Source organism: Oryzias latipes, chromosome 8 (genome assembly GCF_053564925.1).
Source record: "Oryzias latipes strain Hd-rR chromosome 8, Olatipes_Hd-rR_3.1".
NCBI lineage: Eukaryota > Metazoa > Chordata > Actinopteri > Beloniformes > Adrianichthyidae > Oryzias > Oryzias latipes.
Genome location: NC_136244.1, coordinates 710,136 through 735,266, shown reverse-complemented (window position 1 = coordinate 735,266; position 25,131 = coordinate 710,136). Strand labels below are relative to the sequence as shown.

The window sequence follows — 25,131 nt, the reverse complement described above, 5'->3', positions numbered from 1 at the left end:
GGTACGCTGGAGCCACAGCCAGGGACATCAACAGACTGCAGCGTATTGTGCGCTCAGCTGAGAAGGTGATTGGCTGCAGCCTTCCATCTGTCCAGGACCTCTACGTCTCCAGAACTCGGGGAGGTGCAGGCCGGATAGCAGCCGACCCGTCTCACCCTGGACATGGTCTACTGGAGCCCCTCCCTTCAGGCAGGAGGTTAAAGTCCATCGGGACCAGAACCTCACGACACAGGAACAGTTTCTTTCCCTCTGCAGTCAGACTCATGAACACTTTTTAACTCCTCCCCCTTAAACTTCACTTCTATGTCCAGTCAGTCACCAGTCCACTACCTGCACCTTGATCATCCTCAGTTTGCACTACTTATTCTATTTATTGTTCTGACCACTGTGTCATTTTTTATTTTGCTTACTGTTGTTCATTTTTTCTATTCTTATGTTTTATGTCACACATTAGCAGCAAATTCCTATTCTGTGAAACTGCTCTGTTCACTGAAAATGGCAATAAACACTGGGAGGAAACGTTTCAGGTCGTGAATCAGATAGATTGGACCTGGACACAGATGGAGGGTTAAAGCAGCGTAGAAAAGGGCTTTAGAGTGGATTCCTTCATCAGAGACAGGAAAGGGAAAGTTCCAACTCTGCCACAGCAGGTGATCCACTCCAGGCTGCAGAGGTGATGGCAGGGTTTTGATGTGACACCCGTAGATCACCACAAACACTGTTCTACCACGGAAATATGACACTAAAAAACAGAGACGTGAGAAGAACTTCAATCTATGTTACTTCAAATAAATTAGTTTTTATTTTAAAACTCCTTAAAGTACATTACTCAATAAGTTGGAGTTGTTATTTCCATGAGTGCTTTTCCTATTTGGTATTTCAATGAAACGCAGAAAACTAAAATAAGAGAAACACCACTTTCATTCATTGGACATTTATTACCCCAAACATTAGGACAATAATAAAACCCAACCATGGACCGTGTCAGCAGTTTGTCCTCCATTGGCTGCAGTGACAGCTGGACCTCGGCGTCTCCTGCTCCTCACTAACCTCATGATGTTCTGAGGCGGTCCACTCTTCCACAAGTTCTACATGCGGTTCCGTGAAATGATGGTCTACGCCGACCATCATGTGTGTGAGGTGACCCTCATCATCCGTGAACAGGTAGGTAGACCGTTGCTGCATGGTCCAGGTCACATGGTCTGTACTGCAGACGGCGGTGTCTTGGTGTGGGTGGAGTCACCTGCAGCGGTCGTCTCTCAGTCCAGTCAAAGCGGTGGAGTCGGTTCTGAATGGTTCCTCTGGAGCCCCCAGTACCCCTCCCATCTGGTAAACGGGCCTGCAGCTGTGTGGCGTTTGCTGAACCAGGTCAGAGGTCAGAGGTTCTGGTCATGGTGGTGGTCTGTCACGGGGGGGGGGGGGGGGGGGGGGGCTCCTCTCCTGGGTTTGTCCCAAACTCTGACGGTAGTTCAGAGTCTTAAACCAAGTCTGCTGATGACACTTGGAGACTCACCAAGTCCCCCTGCAGCACCTGCCTGCCCCCCCCCCCCCCCCCCCACCCAACCTGAAGGCGCTGTGGTCGGGTGGAGCTGCTCGCCGTTCAGCGGCGTGTTCATGGCTGTTAGGAGGAGGAGCTTGGAAGGACTTGGTGACTAAATCAGCTGTTTAGACCCACACAATGCTGACTTGATGAAACACTGAGACGCTTTTTCTCCTGGAAGCTTTTGGCTCCAATCAACAACCTGAAGACAGTGAGACCATCATGTCTGTCTGTCACCACAAACAACTGTCCGGAAAACCACATCCACACACTTCTGGCTACATCCTCAGCTTGTTGGGAGTGGCGGGAATCCCCTTTGATGGGTTTCTGGAGAACAGCTGGGAGGTGAGAGAGACAGAGAGAGAGAGAGAGAGAGAGAGAAGAGCTGCACACGCAACAGGAGAGAGAGGCCCCAGGCGGGATTCATACCACCGCCTTCTCCGTGAGAGGCAAGAGTGCTGACCGCTACACCAGCACCACCACCGCTACAGCTTTTTCTCATCCATCCAGTCTTTAATGCTTTTATTGCATTAGAAGTCATTACTTGTTGCTCAAAGGAACTTTGTTTGGGGAAGAATTTCTGCTGAAATGTTCATTAGAAAAACCAAGAAGGGAGGAAATCTGGAAAAGCTGGAATGTTATTATCAGTCCCAGAGTTCCAGTCCGTGACCAAACTGTGACGTCATGTAAAGACGTCCGTTCCAAGGTCAAGTAACTTGACCTTCAGAGGATCAACACATGATTAACGTCACTAAAACTGACGGCAAACGTTCTGATCTAGATGATGCAGCCGTTCCTCATCCATCTCTACAGTTTGGATCGACTTCCAATCACATCTAGTTTGGTTTCTGCATTTGAGGCCTTCAGCTCTGAAAACGAACCACAAACCAGATTCTGACATTTATTCACATTTTTCATTTCAATACGGACTCTAAGTCTGATGAATTTTGCCTTTTCAAGACCAGAAACTTTGGAGAGAAGAGGACGGTAAAGGAATTTCTAAGCTGGGAGGGGCTTCCTCTCATGACATTCACAGGACGGCGGCTTTTATCCATCGCCATAGAAACCATCAAGGTAGAACAAAGGAGCCACCATTTCCTGTTTTTAGTCCGTGAAAGCCTGAACCTCATCTGTGAGGACCGAGACCCTGGTCTCAGGAGGACCAGGTGAGCTCGGGTCCGGACCCGAGTTCAGGTGAGCTCGGGTCACCTGTGAAGTCCCGGTTCAGGTCGTCTCTCAGCTGCTGTGAAGAAACCGAAGCAGAACTTCTCCAGAACAAAGTTCAGCTCCAGAACAGACGCTCTAATAAGGACGAGTCTCGTTTTTCCCCAATTTGTCTTTTTATTGTCAGCCGTTTGTTTGAAGAAGACGTGAACACGCTCAGCACGCCGTCAGAACGCCACACGGACTTCTGGGTAAAAAGCAAAGGAAACGTACACCCCAGAGAAGATTTTGGTTCCATGTTTTCATCTGAAAATCACCAACTCCAAGCAAAACCCTGGTCCACACGTCCACAAATATACTCTGTCATTCGTCATTTATGAAAAAATGAGAGAAATAATCTTCAAGAAAAAAGAAGAGTGGGATTGTGGGATGGGGGGAGGGTGGGTGACCCCCAATGGCATAACAGAGCTCTCAATATGAGAAAGCTGCCTCCTGAGGACGTCGTTTGTTAAAAACAGCTGAATCTTCAGCACGCTGCAGGGGGCGTGGCCGGCGCCACCTCCGCCTGGGGCAGTCAGGGTGGGAGGGACCGCTTCTGCTCGCCACGCCTCGTTCAGTCCCGCTCTGCAACCAGCTTGAGAACTTTGCCGATGGCGATGGTCTTACCTGTGAGACACGGACAGAGCAGCAGTTCATCACTCAGAACCGGGCCGTTTGGTCAGAAGAGACCACCGGGTTTTCCCTGTGGACCCGTTTGCCCCCCCCCCGCCTTAGGACTGCATGAGGGGGCAGCTTCAGTGATGACCTGGAGGGCGGCGGGCTGAGGTGGAGGGTTTGCAGCCATCGTCTCCATCAGTCACAGGAAGCCCCCAGCAGCTTTACAAAAACGTCACGGGGGGGTTGATGCTCTGGATGCAGCGGTTATCGCATCCACATCAGTCCAAACCCCCCAGCGGGTGTTTCTTCCCTTTGTGACAGTGATGGCTGCTTGTTGGGCGTGGCTCTGGGTGAGCACAGAGCGCCAGCTCAGGGGGGAAAAGGGGGGGTGGCCTTCAGTGGACTCTGACAGGGAGGCTGAGGAGATGAGGGTGGGGGTCCAGCTAAGCCAGATTTCCACTGTGGGGGGGTTTTAGTGAGGAATGAACATTACGATGACCTTTCAAACTCTTAGAGTGTTGCAGACTTAAAAACGTCTCCAGAGCGCCTCACCTTCGTCCCGTAAGGTGAAGCGACCCATCTGAGGAAACTCCTTAAAGGTCTCCAGGCAGATGGTCCCTGCTGTGCGCAGACGAGCGATGCAGACCTGGTCCTGCTTGACAAACCGCGGCCTGGTCTTGCTCTTCTCGCCCGTCTTCTTGTCCACCAGGCAGATTAAGGCCTGTGGGGAGCAGAAGGTCAGCCCCGCCCGCCGTGACCCGTGAGCAGCTGTGGTACAGGCGTCTTACCGTGATCTGCACTTCCTCAATGCAGGTGTGAATGTGGAGAACAGCGTTGTATCCCGGACAGATGATGGATTTATGTTCTATGATGACGATCTATGAACACAGAGCAACCTCCCTTTATTCTCAGGTCAGCCCACATCCTGTCTGCTGCTGACAGGGACACGGGGACAGAGCATGTACTGCGGCACACGTGTGTTTACAGGGACCCGTCCTGTTCTTTAGAACAGTTCTGAATGACTTCAGTACAATCCAGCATTTATTCCACCATAAACGTCATTTACAGCCCCGACAACGGCGTCTCAGCGGCTGGATCCTCGTCTTTAACATCCACTGATGTCACCAAATACAGACGGTTTTGGGCCGTGAAGCAAAGTCCAAGTCTTTATTCAGAAACCAACAGGGATTCTAGTTTACTGACCTGGAACGGGTCTCTGTGACCCACAACAATCTGACTATTACAGGTACTGATCTAGAGCTGCACGATGTTATGCGATATTAGGGATCCATATTGTGACGATGATATAACCTGTGATAAATGAACAAATAGCCAAACAACTAAATCACTTCCATTTCACTGCAAAGGTTTGAGTCAAAATACCTGAAGTTATTCTCCAAATGACCCTCGTCTACATGGAGGCCAACATCTAACATAAAAGCTCCATCTGATTGGTCAAATGCATGAATGGGTTTATTATTATTATTTAGCACATTTATGGTTAACCATTTATTGCGATTTTCGCCGACTTTTGCGATATGGATATTGCTCAGCTTGAAATGGCGAAAGCGATAAATTTGTGATAATTGTGCAGATCTAGACTGATACTACGACAGAGTGATGACACGCAGAAGGGATTGTGGAAACGATGCATAAACAGATCAAAACTATGAGACATGAAATCAGAAATATGAAGTTCTCAGGCATCACATGAAATCCTCTGAACGGAACGGAGGTCATAATGGAGACGGGTTTGGACCAAAAGATGGACTCGTGTGTCTGTTAGTGAACCACAAGGATGCTTTAGAACTGGACTCATGTTCAACCAAAGTGGTTGAACTCCAGCTGTTCCAGGTTCAGACCCCACCTGAGCGCCGCGCTCCGGACTCACCTGAGCATCAAAGGTGCGCCCCGAATGGCACAGGTTCTCTGCGTTGCATAGGATGAATCCCGGTAGGATCTCCTCCTCCTCGATGCCCTTCAGCCGGAGCTTGAGGTTCTCCCCAGGCCCGGCGTCGTCCGTCTCCACGTCATCAGACAGCAGACTCAGCACCTCCACAGTGTGCTGCAGGTTCAAACACAGCAGAGGAAAAGCTGCTGATCTACCGTCTCCATCCAAGGGGAACTTCTGATGAACCCCAAGGTTCTGGGCGGACTCACCCGGTTCGGCATCATCACCAGCTGCTGGGCTTTGCTGATGGAGCCCGACTCCAGCTTTCCTAGAATCACAGTGCCCATGTCCTGAGAAGACACGCAGACCAGCAGGTGAGGGGGGGAGGGGGGGGGGGTGTGCGTCAATAGGCGGACCACAGTCTCACCTTGTATTTATCTACGATGGGCAATCGGACCGGGCCGTCACTGGGGCGGTTGAAGTTTGGCAGACTGTCCAGGTGTGGAATGAATGGTAGACCTCTGCAGAAGCAAAGGCACACCTGTGTCAGGATGGAAACAGCCTGAAGGAGCGACTCCACGCCCACCAGAGGACACCTACGTGTACCAGGGGCACAGGTCCGTGGGCTCCTTCAGGTTGGCCCCCGTCAGCCCAGAACACGGCATGAAGTGGATGTCCTTCTTGGGGTTGAAGCCCACTTTCTTCAGGAATGGCACCAGCTTCTCTTTACACTCTTCATACCTGAGAATCAGACGTGAGTGAGCAGCGCCGGCGTCAGACTGTTGGGTTTTCGTGACACGGACTCATGAAGTCAGAACCAGAACACCTTTCAGACCCATTCAACACAATTTAAGACAACTTCATGCTTTATGAGGCCTGCTGTCCATTGAATAGGTTTTAGTCCTTTTAGGACATTTAAGGATCTGCAGCCATCATGATAATATTACTACCATGTACTACCGTGTACTACACCATGCTATGGTCACTGAAAACTTCATGATACTCTTGAATGGTTCTGTTTAAGTTGGACCTCAACGGGGTGGTCAGATTTTCCAGATCCATTTTTTTAGAAGTAAATCTAAAGCTGAACGTCAGACTTTCTATATGCAGTATTTGACAAACACAAACATCTATACATCAAAGATGCTATTTTCTAAATCTCTGTTCATCCGTCTTCTTCTGCTCATCTTTGAACGTCAGTTAGCGCCCTGCTGCTTGTCTGAAGGCATTTTAAACTATTGCAGCATAGAAAACCCATCAGCACAGACTTATGGACTCACAATAAACTAGTATTTGCTAGAATGAACCAGAGCTGTGGTCGCCGTCCAGCTGAACTGAACTGGTTGTTCACCTTTTGGTTTTTCCCGATAGGGGGCGCCACAGCGGTTTGGCAGAGTTTTTACGCCGGGCGGGCGCCCTTCCTGACACAACCCTGTACTTTCAAAGCACAGGGAGACCCAGATGAGCAGCAGCGTGAAGGGTCTCGTCCAAAGACCCACGCTGGATTTGTGGCTCATTTCACGCCATCAAAAGGTTTAAGTAAAAGTTCAAGTCAGAGCAAACCACAAATAATGGTAGCAACAGGATTTCTCTTTGATCTACTGACTCGCAACTTTGCTGATTTTCTGACTAGGAGCTCTAAAGTCCTCCTTTTTGAGAATACAATGACTCTGTTGTTCTCTCACTGGGGTGCGTGTCAGTGACATCACATACCTGACTGCAGTTTGTCAAATGCAGAGGCTACGGTTACAATTACAGACAACACCCAAACAGTGATTCTCTGGCTGCTTTACGGCTGCATCTGCATCTGCCCGATTACCACTTACTTATTAAACGGGACTGAAGAGACTTCAGTCTGGGAACCCCCCCCCTCACCTCTCCAAGCTCCAGTTGACGGTTGGATCGTCCATCTTGTTTACCAGAACGATCAGGTGCTTGACCCCGGCTGTTTTAGCCAGCATGGCGTGCTCTCGCGTCTGCCCGCCTTTCTCAAATCCAGTTTCAAACTCTCCTTTTCTGGCAGAGATGACCTGCAGGGACAAAAAGCTGGACGTGAACTCTGTGTTGGGGCTGTGAGCTGCAGACAGACTCCACACAGGCATTAGGACTGTAGTCTATATGGATACCTGACATTTGGAACTTCAGCCTCCCCTTTAGGATTTCAGATTTTTATCATTTAGATTTAGTTTTTCTTCACCGCTTTGGCTCTTTTATTGAAACAGGAAATCCATTTTTAACGCTTTAGCTAAAACTGTTTCTATGGTTCAGCAAAACACCGGATCATCCGTCTCCCAAAACACGCAACTCCTGTTTCAAAAGCAAATCTGTCTCCTTCAGATCCACAGAAGCCGCTGATGACTTTCACTACCAATGACACGGGCTCATGTCTGTGACCAGGAAGTAGCCGCCGCCGCCGCAGCAGCTCCTCTCTCTCCAAACCCAGGTTTATGGGTCATTCAGCGTTCTGTGGTCCTGCAGATCCAAATGTTCAGAACATCACCAGGAAAATGGCCACCGATTATCGGCAGCATGCCCCCCCTTGTGATGCAACCACGCAGGAAGCAACGTGCAGCCTGCAACCAGCCGCTGCACTGGGCTGTTCTGCAGCCGTCTCTTCAGCAGCAGCATCCACTGCTTGGCGGGTTCTGTGACCCTGAAGCGTGTAGCCCTTCCATCTCCAGGCTGAGAAAGACTCGTCTTCAGGGTTTAGGACAGGTGTGTGCGGCGGCAGGACACATTCAGCATTCTAGGACCCCTGAGACGTGGACCACCAGGTTCCCGTCATCCCACACAACGACAAACTGGGGCCAGTGAGGCCCAGCAAAGCCCTCATTGTCAGGAAGAAGATCTGAATAGAGTTTCTCAGCATCAGCCAGGAGTGGGGAGGTGGGGGCCACACCATTCTTATATTGCCCCCACGCTGGCCTGGGGCATCAATCGTGGCCTACGGGCCAATAGAATTGTAGCCACGACTTCGTCTTTTGGCCAGATTGGACGCCGCCTCGTCCACAAACACTCAGGTGGGGGTGGGGGGTCTGGGCTTCCTAGATTCTACTGGCAGGTTAATAGGCAACAATCTCCCCCAGTGTATTTTTTGATGAACTTTAGTGATTGAGCCTTAAATAGAATAATGTGTTTATCATTTTTGCTGCCGTGCTGATTTAGATTTGTACTCATATTGGTATTGACCCCCCATGTTCCAAAGTGCTGGACATGCACAGCAGCCTCTTTCAGTTCAGTGTCTTCACTCACCAGGACAGCCAGGTCTGCTTGGGACGCCCCTCCGATCATGTTGGGAACGAAGCTTTTGTGACCAGGAGCATCCAGGATAGTGAAGTGCTTTTTATCCGTCTCGAAGTACGCCCGACCCACCTCCACCGTTTTGCCTTTGTCCCTCTCCTCCTGGTTAGTGTCTAAGGCCCAGGACAGATACCTGAGGACAGACGTCACACATGTGGGGGGCGCATGTTCTGAGGGGTCAGGGTTAGTGGCTCAGGCGGTTGAGCAGGTCGACCGTCACCGGGACGGTCACACTGGAGGCAGGGAATCGAACCGCCGACCTGCTCAACCGCCTGAGCCACTGCTGCCCCTAGTAAAAAGTGAAGTGGCGGGTAGAGCAATAGGAGGACAGTGAGGTCAGAGGGACAGAGGTGCAGCCTTTCTGAACCAGTCCTTTCCACAGAACCCAGAAAGAAAAAAGCCCCCCCCCAGAGAGAAAGACGTGGGTCAAACAGAAACAAAGCAAAGCGTACCAGGTCTCTCGGTTCTTCTCCTTTGCTTCTCTTTCATACTTCTCCAGAGTCCTTTTGTCCACCATGCCTGTCAGGTACCTTTAGTAGATGAAGTGAGTGCATTGCAGAAATGATGGGTCTGAATCCGCATGAACGGCCAAAAACAGACATGCAACAGCAAAACCAAGTCACATGACATGACTCACATGATTTGTCCCCCAATGGTGGATTTTCCAGCATCTAGAAAGAAACAAACGGCTTTCAGAGATTTTCTCAACCCAGTAACTGTACTAATGAGACCTACATGAGTACCTAACTCACTGAACCCATCATCTCAGTGAACCATCCTTTGCTTTCTACTACGCTGGACTCATGACAGCTTCATACAGCAGTGAAGACAGAACCACACGCCTGATCACGTGGTCAGTAGCTGCGTTTACACGGACAAAAGTAATCGGAATGAACGCCTGATCGGAAAAAAATGCGTCATGTAAACACGCCGTTCAGAATAGTCTGCCCCCATCAGACTCGTTTGGATCGGGTTATGTCGATAGTTGATCCCATCGTTGTTCGTGGAAACGGTTCATTCTGGTCGTGTGTCACTTCTGCTCTGGTTTAACGTTTTGGCTCCAGAGAAGCTTTGGAGCTCAAACAGGACCAACCGGCTGCTCCGCGGGGACCTCTGCACCTCGCCCCGCGGGCTCCTCGCTTCTCCCCAGAGAGAGGGCGCTGAGGAGGACTGCTTTGTGCCCCCCGACGATGTAAGGATCCAGCGCGGTCTGGGCCCGGCTGCAGGTGGACCGGTGGACCGTGTCTCTGAGCAGAGCAGCCGGACTTATAGCTTTGTGTTTGAGGGGAGGGGAGGATGCTTTGTTACGTGTGGAAGACTTCGGACTGCCATCCGTCCCGCAGCTCTATGTGAACAAGCAGCCGGACTCAGGAGAACCGGGTCTCCCGGTAGAACCGGGCAGAGCTCGGTCCGTCGGCTCACACAGCGGCTAGTTTGGGGCGGTGTGTGAGCTTAAAGCAGAAATGTGGCTCAGTCCTTAGAAACCGTTCAAACAATCACCTGGATTTGTGTTTCCAGTCGTGTCCCGACTACATAAAGGCTGATGTTATTCCACATATTTACGTTCAGCCAGGATGCAGATTGCAGCGTTTCCCACATGGATTTATGTTCATCAAAGGCTAAATGTTGTTAGCACGTGTTAGCCTCTCTGAACCCTTCTTCCAGCTCCGTTCTTCCACAGAAAAAGCACGGATTAAAAATAAAATGATGAGCGAACAGCCGCTTCATAATATTCATCACATTAATAAAAGCACATTTAGAAGATCGTCTCGTACATTACAGAGCTGCTGCATGAATGTATATGGCAGCTGAGTTTGTTTACATCAGGACTCATTTCCTCTTCCAGTATTTTCATCACTACTGCTCATGAAAGTGTGACCATGTGAACGTTTGTTCTAATCGGAAAAAGGTTTTCTGGCTCCATGGACACGGTTGGATTTTAATCTGACCGTTGATCCCATCGAGATATTTTGCACATGGAACCACGACTAGTGACAAACATGAAATCAACAAAACAAAGTTTTCCGTCTGTGCAGCACGTTGATTCAAAGTGGATCTGCTCGGTCTTAGAGTCGTCTCTGGTTCTGACCTCCATGGACAGGCGTGTTCACATTTACTCACTTCGAGGTAAACCATCTTAGTAACGACTGACCACCATCATTAAACATTAACACACCCCTGGGAGAAGTTCACACCGCCTTTGGCAGCTGCTTCCAATGAAAAGTCCATGTGAATGTGTGGAAACGTGCGTTCACATCAGTTCATTGAAGGTTAAACCAATCAGGGACTCAGATTTGGTAGTGACACATGTGTAGCGTCCTTCATGATTACCAGAAGAGTAAACCGTTTGAAACTGATCATTTTGGTTCATGTCCAACTGGAATTCTGTGCCAACACGTCTGTCCTCCATCAGGATGACAGGAAAAGCCTGGAGTCAGCAGGTTTCCACCGCTGTGGCGTCACGCACCAGCCCTCCACCAACTACAGGTGGGGGCCGTGTGCCGGTACTGGGTAGCGACAGACCAGCGTGAACACCAGAGGCCAAATGAGAGTTCGGGAACATGCTTTAGGTGAGGGCAAACGTAGCGTTACAGTCGAGGCTCGTTGTGAGTGGACGGTAACGGGTCCCAATGATGTGGCTAGAGAAACGGGAACTTTGACCTCCATGGGGCGTGGTATGAGAAGAAACCACCACCGAGGCTTCATGACCTAATCGTGACTGTGTGGGTACTGGTTGTGGTTAGCATCTCTGTGTGAATGAAGCCCACATATGAAACGTTTTGACATAAACAGAAGACAAAGATGAGCTTTATGATTGGAGGATGAAACGCACTGCTGTTGTTTAGAGTCGTGTTTCTGTCATGTGTGTCCAACGGCCACAAAGGCCTTCACTCTGGGTGTGACGGAGAATCACTAAACGCTTTTATCAGACTATCAGAGCACTGAACTGATGTGTAAATAGCTACAGTTGACTGACACCCTATGAAAAATGTTCTTTATCACCTTAACCAAAGCTAAAGAACATGAAAATGTCCATCAAACTGTCTACAAACGGAAAATGACTGGAAGGTTTGGACACAAAGGGAAGCAACTAAAGTGAACGTGTTGCAGCAACATCCTGCTGTCCTGCATGGGACATGTTGACATTTGAACCTGTGGCAACAGCAGCAACAAGCATCGGAAAGACGTCATTCATGTTCATTCCTTTGCTGAACCAAAGGCGAGGACGTCGGATGCACTGACCTACGTGTCCGATAAACACAACGTTGACGTGCTCCTTCTTTGGAGCGTCGGGTTGAATGGGGGGGATTTTAGGCACTGAGATTTCCTCCTCCTCCTCGAGGGTCTCTGGCGGCGTGTCTGTTGGAACCTCCTCCGGCCCCTCGTCGCCACCTCCCGGCTCTTCTTCGCTCGTTTCTACCTCTTTCTCGTCCCAGGTCTCTTCTGTGGTCACATCCGCCTCGCCGTTCTCCACCGGCGCTGCAGGAGACAGAGGCGAGCTTCGGTACTCTACAGAAACATCAGCGCTGTGACGGATGAAACTACAGTCAAATGAAACTCAAAAAGGTGAAGATGGTTTGCTGTCCTGCCTGTGACGAGGACATGTTTGTCACCCTTTCTATCAACGGGATCTTCTTCATCCTGGTGATAACTTTAAAGCTAAACGGCTACATTCCTGTTTAAGTTGCCATGTCGGCTGAAACTGTTCACAGTAAAAAGAATCTCAAAGTCTCAGCAGATGAACAGCCTTCAGGGTTTCCATAGAAACGAGGCTTTAGGTTCAGAATAAGGCCAAAGTCTGCCCCATACGATGCAAAACCCAACAATATGGTGTCGTTCAGAGAGTTTTCTGTAGAAACTACCCAAACCTCTTTATGCTCTTCAACATTTCAAACAAAGTCAATGCAAATAGAAGGAAAGCGACATCCAAGTCTACTTTTTGTGTTGGATTTACATTCTAATCCATTTTCTGCTTCTTGAGGCTCCAGTGAAATACCAGGGTTTGAATTCATCGCATCGATCTCAAAATCAATTGGTTTTTTACAAACAGGTAAAAAAACAAAACCTTCTTTTAACACTAAACTATTGCTAGAAATTGAATTTTCCCATTTCTTCTCAGATTTTGACAGACGTTAAAAGACGCCCGTTTACCTGTTTTAGAAACCATACTTTGTTCTTTCAACTGTCCATATGTTTCATGAAGTGGGCCACAAATGCCTCTTTGGTCGTCTGGATCCTGTTGACATCATCACGCTCTGCTGCTTCATCAGCTAAAGCGACAGGATGGACGGACGTTTGGGGCGCCGCGGCGCTGGTGTCTGCTGGAGAACCAGCTCCTCTTTGCTAGCTGCTACTTTCACATGTGTGGTTTCCAGAGACGGGCGGGTTGAGCTCACTCTGAACAACGGAAGCCCAAAAAAAGCAAAGCTGGGAACATGAAACCCAGATTTCACCCCAAAAAGTTCTAAAACAACAAATTCAAAGTAGTTGATGGATTGGATTTATGGCCCAGTGGTTGGGTCGCTGATCCCATTCATTCTGAACGAGCCCATTCTTTGATCTACATGGATCCAGGACTTCTTAAGCCAAAACTTGAACCAGAGTGACTTTAAAAAAAAAAACACCAACATTTGACAGAAGGAAGATTTAATCAAATAAAGTTACAGACCTGCATTTCTGAACTGAGGGAACTTGTAAAAGGGACATTTAGGAATTTTCCAGTTTTGAAATGTGAGCCTGGTAGACTGAAAATCGTCAAGTATTTGTTCAAGTGTACATTTTTCCAGAGAGGTGTTTGATTTGTGTGAAGCTAATGAGGACTCGTGGATCCTCCTTCACCTAGTTTTCTTGGTGATGTCGGCAGTTGTCCTGGTAGTGTTTCTATCGTGTGTGTGTGTGTGTGCATGGCACACAGTTCCATGTGTTTTATGTCACGTGTTTACACACTGTCAAGAAGTTTGAACTGGACCTCTTTAGGTTTCAGTTGGAGACCCCTGGTTTAGGCCGTGTAAGTCTAGACGTAGCAGTGACCCCTGAATGTCCAGGACTAATTCCTGGACTCATTTGGACCTGAATTCACAAATCCTTCCTCACCCACGCTGACGTCTGCTCAGTATCTGGCCTGCACCCCTTCTGAGACCCGCACCCCCCCTGAGACCTGCACCCCTTCTGAGACCCGCACCCCCCCTGAGACCTGCACCCCCTCTGAGACCCGCACCTCCTCCGAGACCCGCACCCCCCTCCGAGACCCGCACCCCCCCTGAGACCCGCACCTCCTCCGAGACCCGCACCCCCCTCCGAGACCCGCACCCCCTCCGAGACCCGCACCCCCTCCGAGACCCGCACCCCCTCTGAGACCCGCACCCCCTCTGAGACCCGCACCCCCCTCCGAGACCCGCACCCCCTCCGAGACCCGCACCCCCTCCGAGACCCGCACCCCCTCCGAGACCCGCACCCCCCTCCGAGACCCGCACCCCCTCTGAGACCTGCACCCCCCTCCGAGACCCGCACCCCCCTCCGAGACCCGCACCCCCCTCCGAGACCCGCACCCCCCTCCGAGACCCGCACCCCCCCTGAGACCCGCACCTCCTCCGAGACCCGCACCCCCCTCCGAGACCCGCACCCCCCCTGAGACCCGCACCCCCTCTGAGACCCGCACCTCCTCCGAGACCTGCACCCCCTCTGAGACCCGCACCTCCTCCGAGACCCGCACCCCCTCCGAGACCCGCACCCCCCTCCGAGACCCGCACCTCCCTCCGAGACCCGCACCCCCTCTGAGACCCGCACCTCCTCCGAGACCCGCACCTCCTCCGAGACCCGCACCCCCTCTGAGACCCGCACCTCCTCCGAGACCCGCACCCCCCTCCGAGACCCGCACCTCCTCCGAGACCCGCACCCCCCTCCGAGACCCGCACCCCCTCTGAGACCCGCACCTCCTCCGAGACCCGCACCTCCTCCGAGACCCGCACCCCCCCTGAGACCCGCACCCCCCTCCGAGACCCGCACCCCCCTCCGAGACCCGCACCCCCCTCCGAGACCCGCACCCCCCCTGAGACCCGCACCCCCCCTGAGACCTGCACCCCCCTCCGAGACCCGCACCCCCTCCGAGACCCGCACCTCCTCCGAGACCCGCACCCCCCCTGAGACCCGCACCCCCCCTGAGACCTGCACCCCCCTCCGAGACCCGCACCCCCCTCCGAGACCCGCACCCCCCTCCGAGACCCGCACCCCCCCTGAGACCCGCACCCCCCTCCGAGACCCGCACCCCCTCTGAGACCCGCACCTCCTCCGAGACCCGCACCCCCCCTGAGACCCGCACCCCCCCTGAGACCTGCACCCCCCTCCGAGACCCGCACCCCCCCTGAGACCCGCACCCCCCTCCGAGACCCGCACCTCCTCCGAGACCCGCACCCCCCTCCGAGACCCGCACCCCCTCTGAGACCCGCACCTCCTCCGAGACCCGCACCTCCTCCGAGACCCGCACCCCCTCTGAGACCCGCACCCCCCCTGAGACCCGCACCCCCTCTGAGACCCGCACCCCCCCTGAGACCCGCATACATACCAGCGCTTTGTGAAACCTTCAGGCTGGAAAGTTTTTCAGCAACTGAAAGAAAAAAATAAACTATATTTAGATAAATGTTAAGTAAAATGTCACACTCCATGATTTGTCCTTCTAATCTCAGCTCCAGCTGTTCTACATCTTCATTTTAGCAGGTCTGGTCTGCAGAATCAAATCAAACTTTATTTATAAAATAGAGCTTCTCATGCATTGCACAGCCAAAGCGCTTTAACATTAAAAACAAAAAACACACAATATTACAGTAACAACCCAACCCACCCTTGACCCTCCCCACTCCCCTCCGTTAGAACATATGACCCATGCTGAGGAAACAGTATTTGGGAATGTCTTCAAACCAGGAGCCAGCCTGGCCATAGGAGCGTCACCACAGTGCCCCCCCCCAGACTGGGAGCGGGGTCCACTTCACAGCCATGAGGCTGTAAAGCTAGACTCCAGCTGCCCCAGCAAGGGCAACAACTGCAGCAACAACCACCAACCAAGCCGGCAGCCCTGGAGGAAAAGATCCTCACAAGAAACACTGGAGCTAAAATCACGAGATGCTAAAATTAAAGACAAAAGATGAATATAAATACATAAAATAGTCTATACCAAAACTAATAGAATAAATGAGCAGTGAAAATGCTCTAAAATTGAAATGAAAAAGGTGGTTCTTCTTAAAAACCTCTACAGTCTCTGAGGCTCTCTGGCAGACTGTTCCACAGGTGAGGACCGTAATGGCAGTACTAAGCCTCACCTGAAGCTTTGGTCCTCACCTTAGGAACAACTACGAGGCCAGAGGACCTCAGACTTTGAAAGAAGATCAGTTAAATAAGAATAAAAACATTTAGAAACTGTTAAAAGAATCTTAGAATCAACCCTGAAACGCTCAGGGAGCCAATGCAGCCTTTTTTAAACCGGTGTAATAACCGTCCAGGGTCATCCTTCACCTCGGCCCCTCATAGCTGGGTGGGGTCCAGCCCAGGCAGTAGGAAGGTGCCTGTTAGCACCATCATGAAGGTATCAGTAGACGCTCAACTTTTAACCACAATGACAGGTGAACTTTCCCACGGCTGTCAAACATGCACTAAAAACCCAGACTGCTCCCATAAGGAACAGTCGGTGTGACGTTCATGCGCTACACGTGTTACTGAACGCCATCATCACTCTGTGATCATTAGAATATGATTGTGCAAAAAATGAATTTAAGCAGTTAAAATCTGCTCCAAACATCTTTTAAGGCATCATTTCCTTACGTCTCTGAAGTGATGCTGAAAACAACCCAAAGGAATATGATCCAAAGCAAAACCACATGACTACAGACGTCATTGGTCAGGAATTACGAGGGCGGGGCAGAGCAAGTCCTGCTCTTTACGGTCCTTGTCGAGATAGTTCACTGATGGCCTGGTGGAGACGTGCTGCACGGTGGTTACCGAGGAGACGGCGGCTAAGAAGGTACGCCCATGAGTGTTTATGACATAGATTGTGAGAAGCAATGTGCATCACATCAAGAGTTGTTCAAATGAGCCTACATTCCTCCAACCATGTCAATGAGTAGCGGTTGCATCGTTGCTCCGTGGCTCATCCGTTGCTTCCTTTCAACTCTGTTTACATCCCATAATGTCCGCCTATGGAGGCCATTTAGGTCCAGTTGATCTGAGGAACTTCAGAGCGACTCCACGCTCAGCCCAATTGGAAACTGAGTCCACCTCAAAAGATGGGCCCAAAAGTGGTTCCTGGTCCCGGACCAGGATCCACTTGGGTGCATTCAGACTGAAAATATGCTCCAGATAATCGGGAAAAACGGACTCTAGTACACTTTAACCAGTCTGAATACAGCCTTTTGTTCTGAGAGCATCATAGTCTGATAAAAATGGTCCAATTCCTACGGCACCAACACTGTCAGGCACGACCACGGAGCTCACAGGAAACTGCAACACAAGGAAGACGTGGATTTTTAGCTGCTCAGACACCAGTGAGCCGTCTGGAGAAACCACATCAGAAATCTAAACGTCTGTCCTGTGCACAGTTTCCTTCTAAACAGCATCACAGTAAGACCAACTTCCCCTCAACCATAGATGCAGCATGAATGACATCTTCTGCAAACACTGGTATCTTTGCACTGTTTATATGACCACAGCAATCAAACGACTTCCAGCAATCAAACGTTCACATGATCTTTAGAAATCAAAAATTACAGATCGGTGTGGATGAAGCTGTGTCAACATGAGTTCCTTTAAACCAAAGATCTGCCTTAATTAGACAAACTACACCAAAGATCTACCTTAATTCCAGATAGCAGATTCTGATTAAAAACTCTAGAAAAACATCCTTTTGTGGTGTGATTAACGTGACAGAATTGTGAGCTTTATTCAGCCGTTTCTTGGAGCTTGAACTCGTTTCCTCACAAATGGTTTCAGGGCTCCAGACTGCGAGCAATTGGTCGCATTTTGCGACCAAAATTTGAGATTGTGCGACTGAATTTTACATCCATTCGCACATGTGCGACCAGTAAATTTGCGTCCCCCACCCTACGTATTTTTTTATACATTAAACGTGGAAGGGGGCACGTCAATGATCAATGAAATAATCTATGAGACGCAAGCGCACACGGACGCAGGCAGACACACACACTCGCGCACATACTCATGAAACGCGAGCACACACTCGCGTGATGCCTGTGTGTGAGGCGGCCAATGCGTGTGAGAAGAATAGGGAAAGCCACTGTGAGTGGCTAAAATGCGTGTAGGGGGAGGGGCCTAGAGCTGACCAACCAATCACAGTGGGGTATATGACTCTTGGGGGCGTGGCAATGACAGGGCCTGAAAGCAGGACACCTGACAGTCCCCTCCCTCCCCGGACCACATTAAGGAGTTCCTTACTTTCCTTTAGAACGTATTTATTTGCTCGTAATTTTCTAAATACATGCAGTCCGTGCTGAACTTTTCTCTGGGCCGCACAGACCCGGAGGAAGGTTTAGGTTTTGGTTACGGCGGCGCATCAAACGGTTATGCACGGCCGTTACGGCAGCACACCGGGTCAGCTGAGGAGAATAAATGTCCCACACCTACATTGGTGACAGCTAACGGGGCTTGAACTTTTAACACGCTCGAGCAAAAACAACATCAGTTTTAGACACACTGAAAATACGTGGGGAAAATGCAACGATAGACGTGTTTGACATGAACCAGCACCTCGCTTGGGGAGACCAGGAGATGAAAGCGAATCTGCAGCAAGACTGAAGGAGGACAGGAAATTGGAGTTGTCCTTAACATTCAATTTAGTTTTAATATCTTTCTCCCCCTTAGTATGATCTGTGTTATTATATATTTTATGATTATTTAAGGTTTTGTGATGTATGTAGCCTTTTTAATGAATTGTTATTTTAAATTATTTTAATTGATCACTCCACTTCAAAAACTACCAGGACACATGTCCCATAATGCATTGTTTTGTAGTCAATAGGGCAGCTTTCAGTCAGTTCATTTTCCAGCTGTGTCCGGGTAGGTTTGCCCCTTGCTCCCACCCCTTTCTCGCGATATTTTTGTGATGATTGACAGGTGATGTTGGAGCAAAAACAAAAATATATTTCACACACCAGGTGATCTGCGCAGCGTTGAGTTCACCTGGGTGATCTCAAACACGCTTATTGTGCATCTTGGCTGCACCTATTTGGTGTCACAAAGATAAATTTCCATCCGTTTTCTTAACTATTTGTACTGTCATGACAGCGATGGTTCTGTCAGTTTACCTTCTTGTTGCATCTTCAAAAGTGCAGATTAAAATGTGACACTGAATTTGAAACAGCTCATTGTAATTTCTGCATCTATTATTAAAGTATTTATTAGTAATACAGTGGAAATTAGTAGATTTGGTTAGAATGTTGATTTACGGTATGCGCCCCTAAATTTTCTGGTTGTGCCCCTAAAATTTTCAGTTAGGGGCCACTGTGCTACTAGTGAAAAAAGTTAGTCTGGAGCCCTGGGTTTGAAGTCCGGTACCGTTCACACACGAACGCTTCACAGTCCGGTACCGTTCACACACGAACGCTTCAGTCCGGTCCCGTTCACACACGAACGCTTCAGTCCGGTCCTGTTCACACACGAACGCTTCAGTTTGGTACCGTTCACACACGAACGCTTCAGTTTGGTACCGTTCACACACGAACGCTTCAGTTTGGTACCGTTCACACACGAACGCTTCAGTCCGGTACCGTTCCAGGGCTCAACATAGCCATTTGTCCGCTGGGCCGGTCCTGTTTTTCGAGCAGTGCGGACCACAAGACTTTACTTTTCACTTGTCCGCTCGGGCCACTAAAATATCTAACGGTTTATATATTCTTCACCTTTTTCAATAAAGTAAATTTTGCGAAAACGTGTAGATTTACCTCGTCTTCATAATTTAGTTTTTCTGCTAGTCCTGTGTTCAGACTTCAAGGGTTTCTATGGGAAACCTTTGATCACTTCTCCTTCTCTCCCGCCTGCTCCCGCGCGGCTTTCACTGCCGAGCACCACGCGGCACGCGCTCACTACTTTTTTTTTTTTTCAAACTTTATTGAATGTAACAATTCAATACAAAACAATGTTAAACAGCAACAACGAAGGCACAAGCCAGTGGGTTATTACAACATTTGATTATAAATCTGACACCGTCACTGAAGAGAGACTGAAGCATGTCAGAGATGTGGAAGACATGGCAGGAATAGATAGGAATATGTTGGATGGAGTAATGGGTATAATTAGTAGTATGGACAGCAAGATATTTAATGAATGCATTGAAAATGAAACTGTATGCACTAAGCTTTAAACTGAATGTCAAAGAATCAAAGGCAACTCCAAATACCTGAATCTCAGACTCAAATGCAGTAGAATGTTAAACTACTTAATTTTGTTTTTCTTTACAACACTGTAAGCAGTAAGTATTTCTAGTTAGCTGAATGATCTCAGTTAGACCTGCACAATATGAGGAAAACTCGCGATATGCCATATCAGAGATTAAAATTGCGATAACGATATAATTTGCGGTATATAAACAAACAGCAAAATAACCAAATAACCATTCCCAGTTTAAAAATTATACTCCAAATGACCCACGTTGACATAGGTTACAAACATCTAACATAACATGGCTCCATCTGATTGGTCAACAATGTGAAGGCGTCCATCCGATTGGTCAAATGCATTAAGGGATTTATTTGATTCGTTAAATGGTTCAAGCTGCCATTAGATTGTTTTAACACATTTAATGTTTATGATTTATTGTGATATTTGCCGTTAGAAGCACCATGAAAACTTCTGAACTAGTGTTAACTACTACACTGCAGTGCTCTCTTCAAAACATCTGAAACAGACTAGAGCAGATTTAAGTTTGATATGCTCTATTTTCAGTCATTGAAAAGTGTAGAAATAAGTGATGTCACCAGAATGCACCAAATTGCACCATATTAAAAGTTTCCGGGGGGGCATGCCCCCGGACCCCCCTAAAGTTGCCAGCACCTGCGGAGCGGCGGGTCCCGCTATGCGCGGTGTCGGGCCAGTAACTTTCAGGCAGGGCCAGTAAGTTTCAAAAACTACTGGCCCTGGAGGCCAGTGCAAATTTCTGGGCTATGTCAACCCCTGCGTTCACACACGAACGCTTCACAGTCCGGTACCGTTCACACACGAACGCTTCACAGTCCGGTACCGTTCACACACGAGCGCTTCAGTTTGGTACCGTTCACACACGAACGCTTCAGTTTGGTACCATTCACACACGAACGCTTCAGTCCGGTCCCGTTCACACACGAACGCTTCAGTCCGGTCCCGTTCACACACGAACGCTTCAGTTTGGTACCGTTCACACACGAACGCTTCAGTCCGGTCCCGTTCACACACGAACTCTTCAGTTTGGTACCGTTCACACACGAACGCTTCAGTCCGGTCCCGTTCACACACGAACGCTTCAGTCCGGTCCCGTTCACACACGAACGCTTCACAGTCCGGTCCCGTTCACACACGAACGCTTCAGTCCGGTACCGTTCACACACGAACGCTCCACAGTCCGGTACCGTTCACACACGAACGCTCCACAGTCCGGTACCGTTCACACACGAACGCTTCAGTCCGGTCCCGTTCACACACGAACGCTTCAGTCCGGTACCGTTCACACACGAACGCTTCAGTCCGGTCCCATTCACACACGAACGCTTCAGTCCGGTACCGTTCACACACGAACGCTTCAGTCCGGTCCCATTCACACACGAACGCTTCAGTCCGGTACTGTTCACACACGAACGCTTCAGTCCGGTACCGTTCACACACGAACGCTTCAGTCCGGTCCCGTTCACACACGAACGCTCCACAGTCCGGTACCGTTCACACACGAACGCTTCAGTCCGGTACCGTTCACACACGAACGCTTCAGTCCGGTCCCGTTCACACACGAACGCTTCAGTCCGGTACCGTTCACACACGAACGCCTCAGTCCGGTCCCGTTCACACACGAACGCTTCAGTTTGGTACCGTTCACACACGAACGCTTCAGTTTGGTACCGTTCACACACGAACGCTTCAGTTTGGTACTGTTCACACACGAACGCTTCAGTCCGGTCCCGTTCACACACGAACGCTTCACAGTCCGGTCCCGTTCACACACGAACGCTTCAGTCCGGTCCCGTTCACACACGAACGCTTCAGTCCGGTCCCCGTTCACACACGAACGCTTCAGTCCGGTCCTGTTCACACACGAACACTCCACAGTCCGGTACCGTTCACACATGAACGCTCCACAGTCCGGTCCCGTTCACACACGAACGCTTCAGTCCGGTCCCGTTCACACACGAATGCTCCACAGTCCGGTCCCGTTCACACACGAACGCTCCACAGTCCGGTACCGTTCACACAGGAACGCTTCAGTCCGGTACCGTTCACACACGAACGCTTCAGTTTGGTACTGTTCACACACGAACGCTTCAGTCCGGTCCCGTTCACACACGAACGCTTCACAGTCCGGTCCCGTTCACACACGAACGCTTCAGTCCGGTCCCGTTCACACACGAACGCTTCAGTCCGGTCCCCGTTCACACACGAACGCTTCAGTCCGGTCCTGTTCACACACGAACACTCCACAGTCCGGTACCGTTCACACATGAACGCTCCACAGTCCGGTCCCGTTCACACACGAACGATTCAGTCCGGTCCCGTTCACACACGAATGCTCCACAGTCCGGTCCCGTTCACACACGAACGCTCCACAGTCCGGTACCGTTCACACACGAACGCTTCACAGTCCGGTCCCGTTCACACACGAACGCTTCAGTCCGGTCCCGTTCACACACGAACGCTTCAGTCCGGTCCCCGTTCACACACGAACGCTTCAGTCCGGTCCTGTTCACACACGAACACTCCACAGTCCGGTACCGTTCACACATGAACGCTCCACAGTCCGGTCCCGTTCACACACGAACGCTTCAGTCCGGTCCCGTTCACACACGAATGCTCCACAGTCCGGTCCCGTTCACACACGAACGCTCCACAGTCCGGTACCGTTCACACAGGAACGCTTCAGTCCGGTACCGTTCACACACGAACGCTTCAGTTTGGTACTGTTCACACACGAACGCTTCAGTCCGGTCCCGTTCACACACGAACGCTTCACAGTCCGGTCCCGTTCACACACGAACGCTTCAGTCCGGTCCCGTTCACACACGAACGCTTCAGTCCGGTCCCCGTTCACACACGAACGCTTCAGTCCGGTCCTGTTCACACACGAACACTCCACAGTCCGGTACCGTTCACACATGAACGCTCCACAGTCCGGTCCCGTTCACACACGAACGATTCAGTCCGGTCCCGTTCACACACGAATGCTCCACAGTCCGGTCCCGTTCACACACGAACGCTCCACAGTCCGGTACCGTTCACACACGAACGCTTCAGTCCGGTACCGTTCACACACGAACGCTTCAGTCCGGTCCCGTTCACACACGAACGCTTCAGTCCGGTACCGTTCACACACGAACGCCTCAGTCCGGTACCGTTCACACACGAACGCTGCTGTTTGACGGTCTAACCGTGTGAGTTCGTATTTTAATCCCCCCCCCCCCCCCCCCAGGCTTTAAATGCTGACCCGCAGATCTGGTGAAGCCCGTCCGCCCCTGGAAGCGCGTAACCGGCGTAAGCAGGTTAGCTAGAGCCGGTTGACCCATGCGCGGTAAATCCACGCCGGCTAAGGAACATGTTAGCCGTCAACCGCGTTAGCCTTCGCCCCTGACGCCGGGGAGGGGAAGAGGGGTCCGGGGGCACGATGTGGCCACCGGACCGGTGCTGAACACGTCCCCACAAGCCCAGTTGAACCCCTTCCCCCCGCGCGGACACCGGAACTCTGAGGACTGTCCTGCGTGTGTCGCGTGTCCTCCGCTGCTATGCTAGCAGCAGCGCCACAATGATCCACTCACCGACGGACTCGAGTTCTCCCGAATCCGTTTTCACGGCCACCGGAACAAACTCGGCAGCATTAACATTGGGCACGAACGGTTTCGCGTTCACGTTCAGCGCGTTGGACCCGGGTCCTTCCATCACGGCCTCCACGTCGTCTTCTTGCTCCCACGAATCCGGGGCAGTGTCTCGCGCTTCCATCGTGGCTTCGGGGTTTTCACCGCGTGGAGGCTGAGCTGTGCACTCTTGGTCCGGTCACCGTGGGCTCTTCCCCGCTGTCAGAGCCGCCTCAGGCGGGAAGAAAGGTCCGGACTTAAGACGCGAACTTCGGTTTCCTGTTAGAAAAAAACGGTGCCGGTGTCTGTCGAGAAGTTCGACTCTACCCTGACACAGTCCGCGTGAGCTGATACGTCCTTTCCAGTAACGTGCTGCGCGCATGGCATGCTGGTACATGTAGTTGAATGCTCATTGCCACCGTGGAGTTTAACGCAGATTTTAGAGATTAAACTACATCTCCCACAGACCAAAGGTGAAGGTTTTTACAGCAGCACTTACTGACTTTTCTGACAGCCTGTTCGAGTTTATCCAGGTTAGTTTTCTTAAAAAAGTCAAATCCCACCAGCCTGATGTCTGAAATGTTAAGTTGGTTTTACACTCGCCTTATACAAACCCTTTTTTATTAGAAATCAGAAAATCAGAAAAAGCTTTATTGCCAGGTTCAGTAGAGCGCACTTTACGAGGAATTTGACTTGGTGTATAGTGCAATTAAGAATAAGTTAAAAGTTAAGTTAACAACGGCAACAGACTATATACAGTGGAGAGAGGTGGATGCAGACTATTTACAGTAGAGTCAGTGGCGCCTCCAGAAATTTTTCATGGGGGTGGCCGGTAGGGGGCCACATTAAATCTTGGGGTGGCACACAAAAACCATGAGCCAAATTTTTTTAATTCATTCTACTAAACGTAGTAAAACAACCTTTAGAAAACCAACAGAAAGTTAAATGCCTACTGATTTTTTTCTAGAACATTAACTTATAGTTGATACTACTGTAAATTCTAGTAGATATCATTAGGCCAGTGTTTTTCAACCATTTTTGAGCCACGGCACACTTTAACTTTGACAGAAATCCCGCGGCAAACCAGCAAAAAAAAATGTAAAAAATTTTAGAAAGAAAGGAAAAACTCATAGTCTGTATTGACCTACAGTCCCTCTGCAATCTCACATGCATTTTTGTGATAATTGTGGCAGAAAAAGCTGATGTAATAAAAGTTAAGTGAAAAGATTCAAAAACTGTTTGATGTGTGTTCGTTGTTGTTACAAGACGTTAAGAGGAGAGACTCATTGTGCACTGAGACGCTGTCACTTTAACCCAATGCATCATGGGAGATGTAAACAGCCGCCAAACGCAAAAAGACTCGCGTCTCTGAGCTTCATTGTTTTGTTCACTTTTCACGGTCTGATACCGGATTCTGTGGAAAGCTACACCGCTAAAGACGAGCTTTAGCTGGTACTTTTGTTGGAACTGAGCGGCTTTATGAGCAGAATCAGAACAAGGAAGTGAAGACTTTAACCACTTCTGATTGGTCAGACTGATGACATGTGATTAAG

General features: G+C 50.1%; 1 protein-coding gene across 2 annotated transcripts; it reads right to left on the bottom strand.

Moving 5' to 3' along the window:
• Nucleotides 1-2,861: 2,861 nt before the first annotated feature.
• Nucleotides 2,862-23,965, bottom strand: gspt1l (G1 to S phase transition 1, like). 2 transcript variants are annotated; one of them, XM_078951042.1, is made up of 14 exons: nt 23,543-23,965; nt 15,115-15,156; nt 11,796-12,032; nt 9,190-9,223; nt 9,005-9,082; nt 8,505-8,685; nt 7,128-7,282; nt 5,853-5,993; nt 5,680-5,773; nt 5,522-5,602; nt 5,253-5,426; nt 4,150-4,239; nt 3,914-4,082; nt 2,862-3,820 (listed from the first exon to the last, which is right to left on the bottom strand). In XM_078951042.1, the coding sequence occupies exons 1-14, from the start codon at nt 23,721-23,723 to the stop codon at nt 3,594-3,596; spliced, it is 1,884 nt and encodes a 627-aa protein (XP_078807168.1). In that variant the 5' UTR covers nt 23,724-23,965; the 3' UTR covers nt 2,862-3,593. The 2 variants fall into 2 exon arrangements, with proteins under 2 accessions (XP_078807168.1, XP_023813662.1); XM_023957894.2 differs by having other exon boundaries at nt 2,862-3,370.
• Between the last annotated feature and the right edge of the window lie 1,166 nt (nt 23,966-25,131).